The 16558-nt window shown below is 40.5% G+C and overlaps 1 protein-coding gene across 1 annotated transcript in view; it reads left to right on the top strand.

Annotated features, from left to right (window-relative positions):
- The window catches only part of CUBN (cubilin), a 147601-nt gene that overhangs the window by 125143 nt on the left and 5900 nt on the right, over positions 1-16558 (top strand). Inside the window, exons 57-61 of the mRNA XM_072854386.1 lie at positions 1124-1324; positions 3646-3775; positions 4706-4923; positions 15239-15444; positions 16308-16470. Of these exons, the coding sequence (XP_072710487.1) occupies positions 1124-1324; positions 3646-3775; positions 4706-4923; positions 15239-15444; positions 16308-16470 (918 nt within the window). The remainder of the gene's footprint in view (positions 1-1123; positions 1325-3645; positions 3776-4705; positions 4924-15238; positions 15445-16307; positions 16471-16558) is intronic.

Genomic DNA, 16558 nt, shown 5'->3' with positions numbered 1-16558 from the left:
ACTTCTCCCCGTGCCCATGGCTCCCAGCTGGCTCTGGGCTCCCAGGGTGCTCAGCAGATCTCTGCCCGAACTCACAGCCCTTACGCTGAAAGCACAGCTTGTCCTTCTTTGGGGACATTCCTCTGGCACTCTTAACTCAGCCACTGACCTTCATGAAACTTATATGAACTTAATTCATTTGAGATCTCTCGTCTCAGTTGAATCTGGTTGCAAATGGTGAGGTGGCTAGAAAGTCAGGAAGGTAGGGCAGGGAGTCAGGGAGGATGGCTCAATCCTCCAGAAAACTAACTGCAAATGAGAAACTAAAAACCAATGGGAAAAAAAACGTAGAATGCTACATTCCCCATTTCTGTGTTTCTTAGTTCTTCTGAATAGGCAGCTTTTCACTCACCCTAATATCTGTACCGATTTGCCCCCTAAAGCAGATTGTTCCTGAAAATCATTGTTTCCTTTCCTATTGCTCAGTCATCTCCAAATCTCCACTGACTGCCACAGTTACAGCATTTCATTGGCAAACTGCAAGATTAAATTTACATTTTTTTGTCTTCTGAGTCAAGCTGAAGAATCTGGATTTTGGTACGCCAAAGTCAGAGGGAATTCAGAGAGAAAGAACTCAGCTCTGAAACATGTTAGTGTATGGACTATTTTTTCATTTTCCCAAATTCTCACTCTTAATGATTTAAAATGACCTGCACTGACTTCTACATTAGGGGAAAGAAATACCAGGTAGCTAGTTGCCTGTAACAAAAGGTGCATTGCTTTGATCTGCAGAGGAGATCCATGGTTTTGTCAGGTCCTCTCATATCCTCATAAATGGTGTTCACTCAGCTATGAACTCCCAAGAACTCAAGGGGCCTGGAGCCTTTTCCAAATGATAGGATGTGTTGAATGAGACCAGTCTGATGTCTTATATGCAAGGTCTCTTTGCCTTTTTCTGCCTCAGTTTTTCTGCATGTTAAAAATTGGCATTTGCTTCCTCAGCAAGCAAATGAAATCCCGAGATCCTGGAATGGAAAGTAATAGAAAATTTAATTCTTATCCTGTGTGAGGTCTATATACTTGCAGCTCAGTAAATTACATGGAAAATATGCTGCTAACACTTCTGCATTATATGTCCATGCAGCTCCAGCACTCTTGAGCAGAATTTGTCTTTATGATGGAGTAAGCATCTACAGTGGGACCAGGGTTACCCCGCATCCTCTCATCACGCTCTGTGGTAATGAGCTCCCTGCCCCAGTCAGCGTCTTTGGACCTATGCTGCTCAACTTCTACACTGACTCCCACATTGCAGGCTTTGGATTCCAGGCAAGATACAGAGCAATTGGTGAGTAGCCACTGTCCTGTGCTTTAGGTGGTGGAAATATTCCAGCTGGATAATGGCTCAGTGTAGGAAATATTGTACCTCATTTTGGGAGTACTTAAGATGGATGTAGATGGTTCATATTCACTCTGCACTTGCCCAAAAGAGCTCTCATGACCAGGACATGGGACTGTTTGGTGCGTGTTGTCACTGACTGATGTGTTATCTCACAATTCTCATTTCAAGACACTACATGGGACCAAGTCAGGAACTGAAACACTTTTTCTTTGCTGTAGAAAAGAAATGCAACCCATTTCGGCAGGGGTTTTTTTAGTTGTTTGGTGTTTTGTTTTGTTTTTTTTTAACAATGTTTAAGGAGAAACATCACCAGTTTATTTAACTGACTTCATTTAAAAGATTTTATCACATACAGGAGAATGGTCTGATTCTGTTATACTAAAACTACGTTATACAACCTGGGAACCAGAACAGGATCTTCAAATGGACCCAGCTATATGCTTCCATTTGATGACCCTCTTGCAGTGCCAGGTATTAATGTAAATAAAAATTGGGATCTAGGTATATTTTTATTTTTTAATAAATATTTTCACCAAAACTTTTTGTCATTCACGAGACCTCTTTTGTTTTAAAGAGGAAATATATGTTAGAAAAAGAAGTTTCCAACTGAGTTTAGAATTTACATCTGCACAAGTATAAATATCCCAAAAGATTAATTTTATTTTCAAAACCAATTTTAATATTTTCTAGGTTTAACTTGTAGAGACAGTACTTTGATTTTTTGAAAACTATTTCATTTTCTAACTGCAGAGAAAAGCGTGAGTTCTTAACTTTGGTATTTCCCTTAATGTATTCCTCATGTTCAAAGCCACAGCAAAAAGCATAAGGCTAAATTCTTTATATAAAATGAATGGTCTGATACAGATAAGACAGAGGGCACTGAGAAATGACAATGTGCAGTTACTCATGGAAAAGACCTTCATAACTCACTCAAGTCGGTTGCTGCTATCTGACTTGTGACTTCTGACATTTGAGAAACATGACTGCAGCCTTATTAGCTTGTTACTGTATACAAAGCAGATTCTAGCAATTAACATTCCTCTTCCCTCTAGTTGTATTGTTCACTGAAAAAAAACGAAAAAGGCTTCCCCCTCCTAGTGTAGAATAATGCTGATTCTTTATCCTCCCAGCTCCTGTCCTGTATCTGTCAGTGCTCCAGGCCGCCAGCCTGAGCACGGCTGAGGAGCCAGGGGCTCTGTATCCAGCAGCACTCTGTATGGGACTGCCTTTGTTAAGGTCGTGGCCTGGGCAATGGCATGTCCTTTAAAACATGAAAAGCTGTGTGTGGCTTTAAGCTATTTATCAACAGGACGCAGGGAAACGTTTTTTGCCAAGTTAAGATTATAAAATAAAGGCTGAAGCTAACAATGGAGATTAGAGTTGGTTTTATAATAGTTTTTGTTCCCTCAAGCAATGAAGCTGGAAACGAACATTAGCCACATCCTGGCCTCATCAGCATCCATGGTGTGAAACCCTGAGAAGCCAAGCAGTGCCTTTAGTTCACAGCTGCAGAGTTTAACTTGCTACTCAGCCAGAGAGCAAGTATGCAGTCCTCCATCTCAGCCACCCCGCACTGCTGGCGAGTCCCAGCACAAGGCGAGGTGGGGAACAGTCCCCAGGGTTAGTGACACCTGGGGACTCCTCTCTGCCTTTCTGCACAGAACAAATGCTACAGTAATAGCCCAGCCCTGACAGGAGGTGGAGGGATGATGAGACTCTGTGTACAGTTATTCCAGAAAAGTCAGGGGCAGGGCTATGCATGCAATTGTGGCTGCTTTTGTGTCACTGCCAAACATTCAGGGGCTTCCATGGGGCCAGGATTTGGATGAGGGAATTTCTTTGCCCACATATCAGCCAGGGTTCTCTTGGCAAGCTAGAATGGGTACAGGGCTCCTCCAGATACACCTGACACCCTGCTGCACAGGGCACCCTCCCCATCCCGCTGCTCCCTGGTCCTACTGCAGCACTTGAAATCAGGCTCAAACTTTTACTGCACAGACATGGAGCCATTGCCATTTGGTATGGACTAGTAACAACCTGTTACTTCGATACTGACTCTAGTCTTTCACTGCAGAGCACGACTTGATAGACATCTCTGCATTTAACAGTTCTAGGCGTGACAGTGAAGACTGCTCCTAATTTATCGAGGGCTTTTCTTTCCTTATGGCTAAAAGAGGACTAACATGAGCTCCTGCAAGAGATATGAGTATTAGGACCAAGCTGGTATTCAGACAGTAATCACTCTTTTTTTTCTGTTTCCCCTACAGCTTGCGGTGGCATTTTCAATGGCTCTGTTGGTGTTATCAGCAGTCCAGCCCATTCAGTTCTTGATTATCACAACAACATGAACTGCTCATACTACATCACAGTTGGAAATGGCAAAGTAGTGGCCCTCAAGTATGTAATCCAAGTTCAGCTTGTCATCAAAGGGGCAGGGAGGTCTCTGATGCCAATTAAAAGACAGCTATTACTGACAATTTTCTCTCTATTTTTCCTTTTCCAAGGGGAAAGCTGAACTAAAATGAAAAAAGGCTACTGAAGCCCCCTTTATCAACTTCAGGCTCCCTTACATCTTTCTCTGTAACTTGTCACGTGCAAAACATCACCACAATTGTAACTTCCCACTTTGGTTAGCAAGAGGGCTATAAAATTGTAAAAATGCAGCTCTTGCTTTTAGTTAAATTCTGTCAGCCTTTGAAACTCCTGTGACTTGATATAAGAAAAAAAAGAATTCTTTTAGAAGGCTGGTACTCACTTTACAGACGAAGTAATAATACCTACCCAGAAAGAGTATACTTCTGAGTGTATGCTGTCCTGCCTAAAAAAGGGATATGGCTGCCACAAAATCTTGCCACTGAGAAATTAAAATATAGATACATTCTTCTGTCATATATATGCTGATTGTGAATTAAGAGAACATTTCCCAACTAAGTGGAAGACCTAGCTGGGATGGACTCTGAGCCTGCATTTTGTATGCCCCTCACGTGCCCAGGGAAACTGCAGGCTGAGCAATTTGCAGAAGTGAGAGAGGGTATGTTTCCACAGGGGAGATCTGCTGCTTCACAGAAAGCTGAGGTGTGCTGACAGCTTGCCTTGCAAGAGGCCCGGTGGGTGGGGGTCACTGTTTCTTTGAGGCTGGTTGGCTGGAGTGTTTTGCCACGCAGTTAGTAGTTCTGCTTGCTCATTCCTGAAATGCTTTCTGGTATCTGTCTGTGTATGGTTTTGGCTATTGCTATTACTTGGACCTTTCCTCAAGCACTAAAAACACACATAACACAGGAATAGAAATGAAAATGTGATACCTAAAGCTCCAAGTGTATTTTACAGATTCAACAGCTTCCAGCTTGAAATATCTCCCTCCTGCTACAAAGATTATGTGGCTGTATATGATGGCTCTGACACCCATGCTCCTCTCCTCGGGAAATTCTGTGGCTCAGAATTGCCTCCAAATATTAAGAGCTCCAGTAATAACTTGTTCCTGGTGTTTAACACTGACTTCTTTGGAGCAGACAGGGGATGGAAAGCATCTTTCAGGGAGACCTTAGGTAAGAGTATTATCAGACTCCTAACACCAAGAATCTGCTGGTAAGTAGTTTCCTTTGGGGAGGAGTGGCTATGGCCTCGCTCACTAGGGGTGCTGGAAGCAGAAGAATGTTTCTGATTTTGTAAAAATTGAGTGAACTAAGCTAAATACTAGGCTTATGGGATCCCTGCATTCCAGCCCTGGTTCTATACTGATTCCTTTTATTCTTTGCTAAGCTTTTTCTGCCTCTCTGAAGGCATAGACAGTTCTTGGGTGACTGAAGGCTTAGCAGCACCCAAAGGCCTCTCTTTTGGAGGAAATCTGGCAATACCTGAGAACTCTTATTCTTCTGTAGTCAAAGGTTGGTGGTGTGCTAAAGATGTGTCCTTTCCATCTATCCTCAATTTCCATTTCCTTGCAGTTCTCCTCACACCTTTTTAAAAACTGAAGTGTTAAGTTCAGTTAAGATTGGAGTTCCCACCCAGGCACCACTGTGCTGATGTCTCCTGATTTTGGGTATCAATCTGGTTAGCTGGCCATAACATAAATGGGGATCACAGTAAGAAGGCACTGGATGTTAAACGTTTTGATGGACACAACAGTCAGGGGCAAAGCTTGATTATTGCCTTAAAAAAAGGTTTAAGTCCAGTAGTCTATTTTTAAGATCAAGGTGTAAAAGGAATTTTTTACCTTCTTATAACATCTGAATTGTTTAGGGATGATAAGCAACAAATGATTATTACATGTAAATTGATTTCATGTCATCACTACTAGTTTCCTGTGTAATTAACTCAATGTTTTTGTGATCTAGAAAGAAGTTATTGTCCGGTTTACAAAGCTGGCACTAACACAGATCAGAATGAAAGGTCTTTGTGGCAGAACAAACATAGTCTTCTGCTGAGTCATTGAATCCCCTCCCAGCCCCTAGCCAGCGACTTTCTCATTTGATACAGTCTGAGAAAGTATTTACAGATAAGGAAAATAACTGGTTCTACGGGCTTTGCCAAGAAAAATATTCCCACAGAACCTCATGGTCATTACTATTATTAACTCTTTCTTTGCTTCGCTCTAAGTAATTGCTACAAGAATCTTTTAAGAACACTCTTGTGGACTGTTATTTCAAGTAACATAATGTTGCTTCACGTGTTGCTGTCTTTAAACTGTTAGGTATCAGTTGTCAGAGATCCCTCGCAGCCTAGGTTTGTGTTTCCAGGGTGAGATCATCAGGAACTCCCCAAGCTCTTGCTCTTCCTGTTGGCATATAGTCAATTTTTTTAGCAACTGACTTTAGATTTATTTGTGCAACTTGCCAGAGATTCTGCTTAAGCACACAACAGAATACAAGCCAAGCTCTTTGAGCCACTACCAAGCCTGATTATTTCCTAGAGTGAGGAGAAGCCTTTTATGAATAAAATTTGACATCTATTAGGCTAATTTTTGGAGGGAAATTTCTGCAGGCTCCCAAGGAAAGAGAGGTTGTGATGTTGCAGGAGTTATTCAGGAGCAATGGAGTTGCAAGTTGGAAAAGATGGCCATGCAGAGATGTGGGTAGTGTGACAGAGCCCATGGTGGTGAGATGCTTAATGGCAGGTCTTCTTTCTCCACTGCAGGAAGCAAGCCGCAGGGACTAAACCACACAGCCGTTAGGAAGGATCCTGACAGTCCCATGCCAGTATAGAATGGCCAAAAAGTAGAAAAGTATATTATAAAAGGAAAACATGAGTCACAGTCCTACAAATGTTTCCAGTTTGACTTGTCTAAAGAATAGAGCCAGGAAAATCTGTGACACATCTTTGTACTACGAGGTCTGAGATTCTGCTTCAAATGAAAGAGAATAAAACCATGAAGATCTAAAAGCCTGTTATTCTAAATGGTGCTTTAGAGAAGCTCCCTCATGTCTGTCAAAAGATAAAACCAATGTGGTTTTGTAAGAGTACAAATGCAATCAGATGACAATTAATAATTATAAATCTCTTGGATAAGGAAGACAGTATCTGTAAAGATACAAGAAGCCTCATTCTCTGTTGGATGACAATGAGCGCATTATATTGTAGATACCCTAGGGAAGCACAACTGGATAACGTAATTATTGGTCTCTGTTTAATGTTGTGAGTGACCCTGATTAGGTATTGGAAAGAAGCGAGCAGAAACAGTACACTTGTTTGTAGCAAACTAAACTATTTCCTTTCCTCACAAGCTCTTCCAATTTCTTTCCTGATCAGGCTTCTCTCAGGGGTACTGCCAAAATCCAGGGTTATGCATTCTTTCTCTCTTGTGAATTTTATTAGTAGGGAGTCCATCTGATAACCATTGTGGTGGGAGGGAAGAGAGAGGATGAAGTAGGAAACTCACAGAAGCCTAGCAAGACTGACAGTAACCAGGCAAAGAGCTAAACCCTGAAGTTTCTGTAGAAAAACATGCTCTGTTTTAATTAAAACCATTTGTTTACATCACTGATCCTGCACCCACTAGAATATTTAAGGTCCCCCCACTAGTCAGAAAAGGGAAATTAACAGAAAGTATGAAATAGTATTAATTTGACAGTACAGCAATATCTCACCTTTTTTGTCAAATGTCTTTCCTTTCACCATGCTACTCCATACGGTGTGCAATATAATGTTAAGTGCACATTTCACAAGCAGCATTCTTTGTCATAATCGACTCTGTGTTATGGTGCATTTGAGGCAGGGGAACATATGGCCCTTGTTGGTGCAGTTCAGGGGGTTTATAATTTCACTGTCTCTGCTGCTAAGTTTGGACACTTATTGGCCTCATTTTTGGAATCACTGGACATGCTCTCAGGCTGAGCTGGTGAACTGGGTTGACTGGAGGATCCCAGCCTGCTCCAAGTGTTAGATTTGTGGAAAGAAAGACTCCTTTTACCTTAGTTACCACTGACCTTTTTTCTGCCTTTGTTTTCAGTCTGTAAAATGAGAATTATACCTCCTTTCCACAGCGAGTGTGTGCTCCTCTAGGCGATCAATAAAAGGATGAGAAGGGATAAATCAATACCAGCTTAAGGCATTTGGTTACATGAGATGTCCCTGTGAAGGAAGGAAAGCTAAGATATCTCCCCAAAGAATGAGGTCTGCCTGTACTGAGCTTGTGACTCGGCCAAAGATCTCCTGATTATCTCTCCAGCTCTAAAGGGAGACCTGAGCTTTTCAGCTGACCTTGGCTGGCAGGGACAGAGCCTGTAGATACCTCTGCCATCCCTGCTGTGATAGCAGGGACTTTGTGCTTTGGTGATAAATGGAGCTTCTGCCTATTCCCATCCAGCAGTGGGGTGACCCTCTCACCCCAATTTGTGATCCCTCTGAGGCTTGTTATACAAAGGCTGAGAAGACATATAAGGGTTGGGGTTTTTTCTTATTTTTAAGAAGTCAGCATCTGTCAGGAGATGTAGCTGTGACCTTATTAACAGCACATCATTTTTGCTTGGCAGCTTTCTGTGCTCATGTACATAGCCCCATTGTCTCAGTAATGAAAAACATATCACATTCTAAACCATTGGAGAAGGGTCTAGGGTTTTTCTGTAAGGCAGGTCTGCTCATGGGGGCTATCTGAGGAAGCCACGTGAATTTACAAGAAGTGTTACACATGGTTAGATAAGTGGGTTGAGTCAGAAAGCTCTTCCTGAGCTTTCTTCATACAATACAGGCAAAACTGAAATGTAGTTGGGACAGTGGGGAAGGTGGGATGGAGGAGGGCAGGAAGACTGCCTGCTTTTTCTCTACAGCCCTAAATCCTGCTCAACTTCAAGCTGTACCCAGCTCTTTCCCCTCACCTTTTTTATACTATTTCTTGTGAGCATGCAGGAGAAATTCACATTCACACTTTGTGAAAGAGCAGTATGGTGTACTGTATTAATACCAATGTTGTCCCTTGTTTGCATTACCTTGGGGCTTAGGAGCTCATGGGCCATGATTCCACTGTGCTAGGCACTGCACAGGCAGAATAAAGCAACACTCTGCTGTCACAAAGAGATTATGATTTAAACACAAGACGAAGAAAACCAGATGGATATAGACAGGCAAGAAGAATAGGGTGGCAACAATGAGAAAATTAGTGATGTAGGCTCTAAGGCAGAAGAAATGCCTCCAAAACCTTTGGCAACCATTAGACTGATGGAATGTGAAGTCCTTAAACACCCTGTCCTCTGCATTGTCCTCAGTTTGCCCAGTTTTTCCCTCAAGGATCCCTCCATCCTTTTATTCAAATGAGCATTTCTATTGAATGAATATTAATCATTTTACATAGGAAAAAAAAAATCATAAGCAAGTAGAGTTTAGAAGAAAAATAGTTGGAAAAAGAAATCTTTTGTGATATACCAGAAAAATGCATTAATAGGTAATTTACATAAATAATCTAGTATGCATATCATAGAAATAGATGATAATCTCTATGCTTTTCTTCCTGACAAAATGATCTGTAACTTACCTGATAAATCACCCGGAGGTATCTGTCTTCCCTTATTCTATTAGCTGTGCATTGAATTACTTGTTTCCTGTTTGGAATACAGTACACTAAGTGTCTATCACTAATGGGTTTACTGTTATGCTCTCCCCTAACGAAATTAAAGTGTACTTCTAAAAAAATGGATCCAGTAAAATTTTCACAGCATTTTTATGCTATTTTATTTTATCAACAAAAAAATTTGCATAATATAGTTCTAAGTCCAGTTCTGCCCTGCAAACTGAAAGCTTGGCTCACTCTATATTCAGCTTCTAGGTGCAGATTTTCAGTAGTGCTCAGCAGGCACAGTTGCTGTGGATTTTTTTTGGATTGTTCAGAATTGCTGAAAAAAAGCCCAGTTCTGAATGGGCAATGTACAGTGTGAAATATTGGTTTGGTTATTCTATTGCATAGGTCAGGGTTAGGTGCTCTTTTGTGAGTGATTTCTAAATTCTTACACCACCAGCAGTAATTCATGGCACTGATTTATGTAAATAATGTTAGCACCTGCTGTAGGTGGCACCAGGCACCTGTACTGGCAACAGCAGTCATGGCCTGTTAAGTGGGAAAGGACTCAGCACAGCTGACTCAGGTTTCCTCCAAATTTTTCTCGCTCCAACAAAAAAAATCTTAGAAGAGCGTGTCCTTGACTGTGGCATGTGAATGCTGTTGCATTTTCTCATGCCTTTGGAAAAGCAGCAGTACCTGGCAGAGATGTCACAGACCATTACGACTAGTTTCCAGGGGTGTATCTCAAGATATCCAAACCGAACTTAGAGCCTGGTGCTGCAGAGGGTCTAGCTGAGAAGCAAATTCCTTGAAACTCACAAGTCTTCTTGCAAAAATTTATTTGGGCTTTTGGTTCACACAATTTCTTACCAAATATATAACACATTAGTATTACACATTTCAGATTCATTACATTGTCACGGCTTAACTATGATTAGCTTAATCTATTAAAATAATGAATAAACGTGGCTAATAATATCTTTTCTTGATCTTATTATAGTCCATGAAAATAAGAACATCCATAAGAAGCTCAGAATACATGCTCATAAATCACAATTCCTGGACTGTTTCTAAATGTATTTTGGGGCTCAAATATAAAAATATGCATCAGCTTGAAATCTGATTAAATTTAGAAAGCACTTGCAGTGTTAAAATACATCTCTTCTATATCTCTGAAAAGAATACAACTGTTAAGCTAAGGGATAGTCTACAAATGCCTCTCAGAAATGTCAGTTATTTAATGTCTGTGACATTTCTTCTCCCAAAGCAAAATAAATAGAAGTTGTTTGCATACTCAAACCGGACAGACAAGAAAAGAGGTAGACTTTTAAATAAGAAATTTCTGACTGATCTGAAAAAATAAGGTGAGAAATAATTTTCAGAAACAGTGAGTAAACATAACTTTGTAGGTGACTAAGCAGTTAAAAGCTGATGGGATATTCAGATTAAAGGCGCTTCACACGACTGTGGGCAAACTCTGCTGGCATGAATTGTCTTAGCTTCACTAAAGTCTATGACTGTTTCAGCTGAAAATCTGTACTCCAGTGCACACAAACAAAGGGTGAGGAGACATTTCTGATTCACATCACAAGAGAGATCTGCAAAGGCCTGGGCGGCTGTGATGCCAACAAGTACGCTAATGCCGTATTAGAAAGTATTAGAATGAGGCCAGACTGCATGTCTGCCTCTGGTCTCTCAGACAAGCATCGAGGAGATGGATAGGATGGTACAGACCTTACAGTTTTGCAGAACTAGGGCAGGCTTGGCACAGAGAATGTCTGGACTGTTATATTTGGGATCAGCCAATAGTCTAAAAACTGAAGAATATGAACTTCGTCTGACTGCATTTGTGAAATCCTGCTAAAGTGGGAGAGTGGGGCTTTACAGTCCTAAATGTCACTGCTAGAACCATTGCCAGGCCATCAAACCAGTCAGAAACCCTTTCTGTGTGTAAAGGCTAGGCTGAGGACTAAAAAGAGTTTCTCCTCTAAAAAGAATTCTCCTCCTGAAACATTGCAGGCACTGTGGTCGGGGCGGGCACTGCTGCCAGGGTCCTGCTGCCACACGAAGTCACGATGTCTGTACAGTGATTGCCAACCACGGGAACTGACCTCTACAGCTCAGCTTGTGAAGGTTTACCAACCTTCAGTATCAGCCACGAGACAAAGTATGACAGTACGATTCCTCTCTCCAGCCCCATGTCCTTCTGAGCTTTACTGTTTGAAGCCATGATCCAAACAAGCTGTGAGATAATTATTACAGCCACAATTAGTCCAGCCACTCCTCTGCACCGGAAATAAGACCCATCAGGAAAGAAGCATTAATCTTGGCAGAGTTTATCTTTGCTTATTCTGATTTTTAGTTCAGATCAGAGAGAAGGCTAGAGTTCCCAGGGATGCTTCTAGGTGAGACCAAATGTGATTCAGAAATCTGGGAGAGGATTTTCAATACTGTTGAGAACTAGAAAAGCAGAACTAGAACAGTTCTTTGAACTTTGCTGCCTTCTAGTAGAAGTTTGTGGTGCTCATTTAGTGAGAAGGGAAGGGCAGCAAAATGAGTTTGTTGTGTTTTGAAATGTCATTGGTTTAGCTGTTCCTGATAGATTTAAAACTATTCCGTAGGCTTCCTTTCATAGCATCCATACCTGTATAAATGAACCTTGCCCCTGGCTGTGCTTCAAAGGCAGGCGGCTTTGAAGATTCACCTTCATCTTCATTCCATATCTAGAGGATGTAAATCTTAACAGAGAAACATGTGCTTGCTCTCTGCTGTATTTTTATTTGCCATAGGGAACCTTCAATTCCTTCGAAGAATTCATTTCCTTCTGAATGGTCCTTCAGCCTTTTAGTTTCATTAATGCTTCCCACTAAAAGCAGTAAGGGATGACAGTGTGTGCCCTAGTTCTTCTGGTAATTTGTGTTCTCTGGCAAGCTGTTTATGACAAGGACAAGACTGCAATCTGATTTATGATAACCTTATGATTTTTATTTTCAATAAGAAACCAGAGACTGAAACAACACAGTAAGCCATGTAGTCAATCCATCTGCCCACACGCAAATTGTTCTATAAGGTACATTTCTCATTATTTTTATCAAGTTTAGCTTTTAATATCTAGGAGGCTATTCTACAAATTAACAGACTTCTTAGTCCCACATTTTGCCTAAATTTTAGCTGCAATCATTTCTGGCTGTGTTAGCCAATGATAAATATCATTCCATTAATGATCACTAGCAGGCTGGATTGGCCTACTATTTGGCCTTCTATTCAGAAGTGGTACTGATTTTTAAAATGGTAAGTTGTGTCCTGGCTAAAATGCAGTGCAATAGTGTTCCTCTTAGCGTGAGTTCCCTCCTGTTAAGCAGTTGGTTCTTCATTTACTTGTGGGTGTTCCCTAGATCTACACAGCTTCACTATTGTGTAACTTTTAGTGGCTGCAATCACATGTAATGTCGATTAGTACTGGAAAACACCAAGACAGATAGATTTTTCAACAAGGGCTGCTTGATGCAGGGCTACTGGAAGCTACTTGGCTTCCAGTCTAGCCGTTCTTTATAACATACTGCCCTGTAAGCATTTGACTCAATCCCAGCTGAGCAGGCTAAGCATTGTGAAACCTAATGATGAAACCTCACCTTTATTAACTGTAAATCATACTTTTAGTTATTTATTTCCCCTTAGATGCTATTCCTGGCTGTACTAGCTGGAATTAATTTTCTGATAATGAGGATTTGGCCTGTTTGTCTCTCTGTCGGGTCCATTTTATGTGCTGTACACACACAGGTTACCCACATCTGTATTTTTTGTCATCTGAGCTGTCTTTAGATCTGCATAGTTAGCAGTGAAGTGCACCATTCCAAAGGTCCAGACATTTGATGTCCAAAAAAAGGACAATCCAACAGCACCGAGAGCTTTCCTGTTGCATGGCTCTGTGGCAATTCCCTGATTCCTGTTGCAATAGTCTGACTGGCATCTCTGCAACTCTAACTCTGAAAAGGGTGAAGGGGAGCTTTGTAAGGTGTCTGACCCATATATCACTACAGACTCAATATTGCAGGGCTATGATCTATGCCTAATGATTATATGCTTAATGTTATGTTTAGTAGGCGGTGTCCAAAATGCTGAGCAGGAAGAGGCTCCAACAAGTTGTTTCAGGGGGATTGAATAAATCATGCAGAAGGGTGAACCCAGAGAAAAATATAGCAGAACTGCCCTCTTAGGGCCCAGGCTCCCTCCTGTCTGACATTTTCCTCCTTCCTAGACTACTTGTAACAAAGTGATTTATTGCTCGCATTTCCCCCACTCTTGTTCTCGGCTTCTGCAGTGGCATTGGAACGAATACTAACACTTTTCCAAATTTCTGACTTCATTAACAACCCACAAAACTGGACTAGAGTCTATTAATTCCTGACTTTTTCACTTTGTAATAAGTTTCTTCTGTTCATTTTTAGCTATAGCAAAAGCTTAAATCTCATGTTATTAAGATTTTGGTTTTAAGCAAACTTCTTTTTAGGGTGGGGTTTTTCCGGCTTTGGTTAGTAAAGCAGGATGACATTTAGCCTTAGTCACTCTGGTTTAACCATTACAGTCTTGCAAGACAGGGCTGTCTCCAACCCCGGGTTACTGACGCAATCCTACTTGGATGCTGATTTTTCACCAGAGTGATCTTTTGTAACACTGTAGCTCAAGTCGGGCGCAGTTTTATATGACTGGAAATACATCCGTGTGTCAAGGTTAAGTCACTGCATGCCAGCCAGACAAGGCATATTTTACACATGCAGATGAAATCCTGAAACTCTGCTCATGTTGCTTAGCCACAGCTGTAGCTTCTTTTATTATCTAATTCTCCTAAAAGGATTCGCTGTGGGAGACAGCAGGCTGCTTGCAGTTACCGCTTTGCTCTGTGCAGTTTACAAAAACTCTCTCAGACTCAAAAGCAAGAGTATGAACCATACTTTATTTGAATTCCTGAATTAAATAAGTGGACAGGAAACTCCATAGAGACTGGGGAAGGAAGCATAAAGTAAACAAATTGATCAGATTTACTAGTCCAGTCCAACCTCTGGAAATCAAACTATAAAAAAAGAGGAGAAGTAAAAAAACCCGTCCCTTCAGATAGTCTGTATTTTTTGCTTGTTTGTAATTAGACACAATAAAAGGGTTCTGAACTTCTAATAACTGCTTTCCTCCAAAAGTAATTTCTTTCAATGTGACTGAAAACATTATAGAGTTCAAATTTTCACAGCGAGTAACTACAGTAAGGAACTTAGCTCCGTATGTGGGATCCAAATGAAAAGCAGCCTGCTTTTCAGAGGGGTTGTAAGTTCCCACCACGCAACCGCTTCCAGAAGTAAGTTCCTTTTAGCGAGATTCCCAAACATGAGTCTGGGTTCCAGTGTCAGGCTGCCAAATTCAAGCCCCCTCAGAACGAGGGCGTATTGCCAAAATAAGCAACTTAATTTTTAACTAGATTTTCAAAGTCAACGACCCAGTGCCCCCTACTGCCCAAGTACTCTTACTAGCAGATAAGAATTACATTAAAAGGCCTTCTAACCACTATTCTTCTATTTAATTTCTGTCCTCTGTCTTCTTCCAGTCCCTTTTAAAAAATCTGTTGCCACATTTTCAAAGTGGATACTGATTTTATACTCAACAGAAGACATGAGCCTTTCTTAATTCACTCTACCAAATCTAATTGTGACTTGTATCTATCTAATGCTGTTTGTGTTGAAAACTTTTTAATCATTCAGATAGTCCTTGTGAGACAGGACAGTAAAATTCTGTAGCACAGAAAAAACTGCTGGCTTGACATTAAAGATCTGATGATTACATAAATGCCAGGAATTGCTTTTAAAAAGCTTCTGCTTCTTCAACAGGACCTCAGAATGGCTGTGGTGGTTACTTGACAAATTCAGCTTATAGCTTTGGCTCTCCCGTCTCCAATGTGACCAGAAGATATGAGAAAAATCTGGAATGTGTATGGATCATAACTGCACCTGTGAACAAACTCATCAACCTCACCTTCACTTCATTCGTGCTTGAAGCACAGTCTGCTCAGGCTTGCCGATATGATTATGTCAAAGTAAGACAGCTGCGTATTTTAACAAGAAAATATCAGTGAGATACAATCCATTATCTTCTCCATGAGGCTAAAACGTAATTAATAGAAAATGGTCTTAAGAAGAAATTAAATTGCTTAATATAATTACAATTTTTTCGTTGGGTTAGATTACTACTCCAGATGACATCCTGCCTTTCTGGAAACCAATAAGAGTTTTAACATTGTTATGGGGACATGCTTCTGGTCTTAGACTGCCTATATAAATGAGTATTTATTTCACAGAATAGAAACAAAACAAAACTCAAGCACTTTGAAAGTAAACTTGCAGATTCATTATCATACACAATTGCTTGAAAGGACTTTAATTTATAAAATTTTGAATAAATAAGTCTTGATGCTCAATGCTCACCTGTGAAAGCTATTTTCTTGGAGATAAGCATATAAAATAGGATAGCAGAGTGCTGCTAAACAAGATCCACCAAGGAGTGTTACAGATCCTGTTGAGCACTAGGGATGCTCAGTGAAACTAGGAATGAATTCTACATTTTGGTGAATAAAATCAACCTTTATCATTGAAAAGTGCTTTGAGATTACATATAAAAAAGAAATCAGAATGCCAAATTAAAACAGAATAAATTTTTGTTAGACTTGCTGAGACGGGACCAGAATGTTCCATAATGAGGTTTACACTGTCCAACAGAATTAGTTAATATGGCAGTAAATAATTATAGTCATCAAGAACATCCTGTTAAAGCACAAGAGCACCTACTGTGCTTTCAAGTAAAAGAAATCGTAATGTCAGGAGGAGTTCAGAGAATTTTATTTCTATTTATTTGTTTGTCGTGCCTAAACTATTAGTGGCTTATATACTTTTCTTCTTTCAGCTTTATGATGGAGATAATGAAAACGCCAATTTAGTTGGCACATTCTGTGGATCTACAGTGCCAGCTCCTTTTCTTTCTACCCATAATTCCTTGACAGTTAAATTTATCACAGACAATTCTGTGGAAAGGGAGGGTTTCAATGCCACCTACACCACAGTGGATCGTAAGTATACACATATATGTATGCATATATATTGTTGTGACTCTTTTGTGGAATATTTAAATAATTTAAATATATTTAAATAATATTA

The sequence above is a fragment of the Ciconia boyciana genome, chromosome 2 (genome assembly GCF_034638445.1).
Source record: "Ciconia boyciana chromosome 2, ASM3463844v1, whole genome shotgun sequence".
NCBI lineage: Eukaryota > Metazoa > Chordata > Aves > Ciconiiformes > Ciconiidae > Ciconia > Ciconia boyciana.
This window is presented reverse-complemented; position numbering and strand designations above follow the sequence as displayed.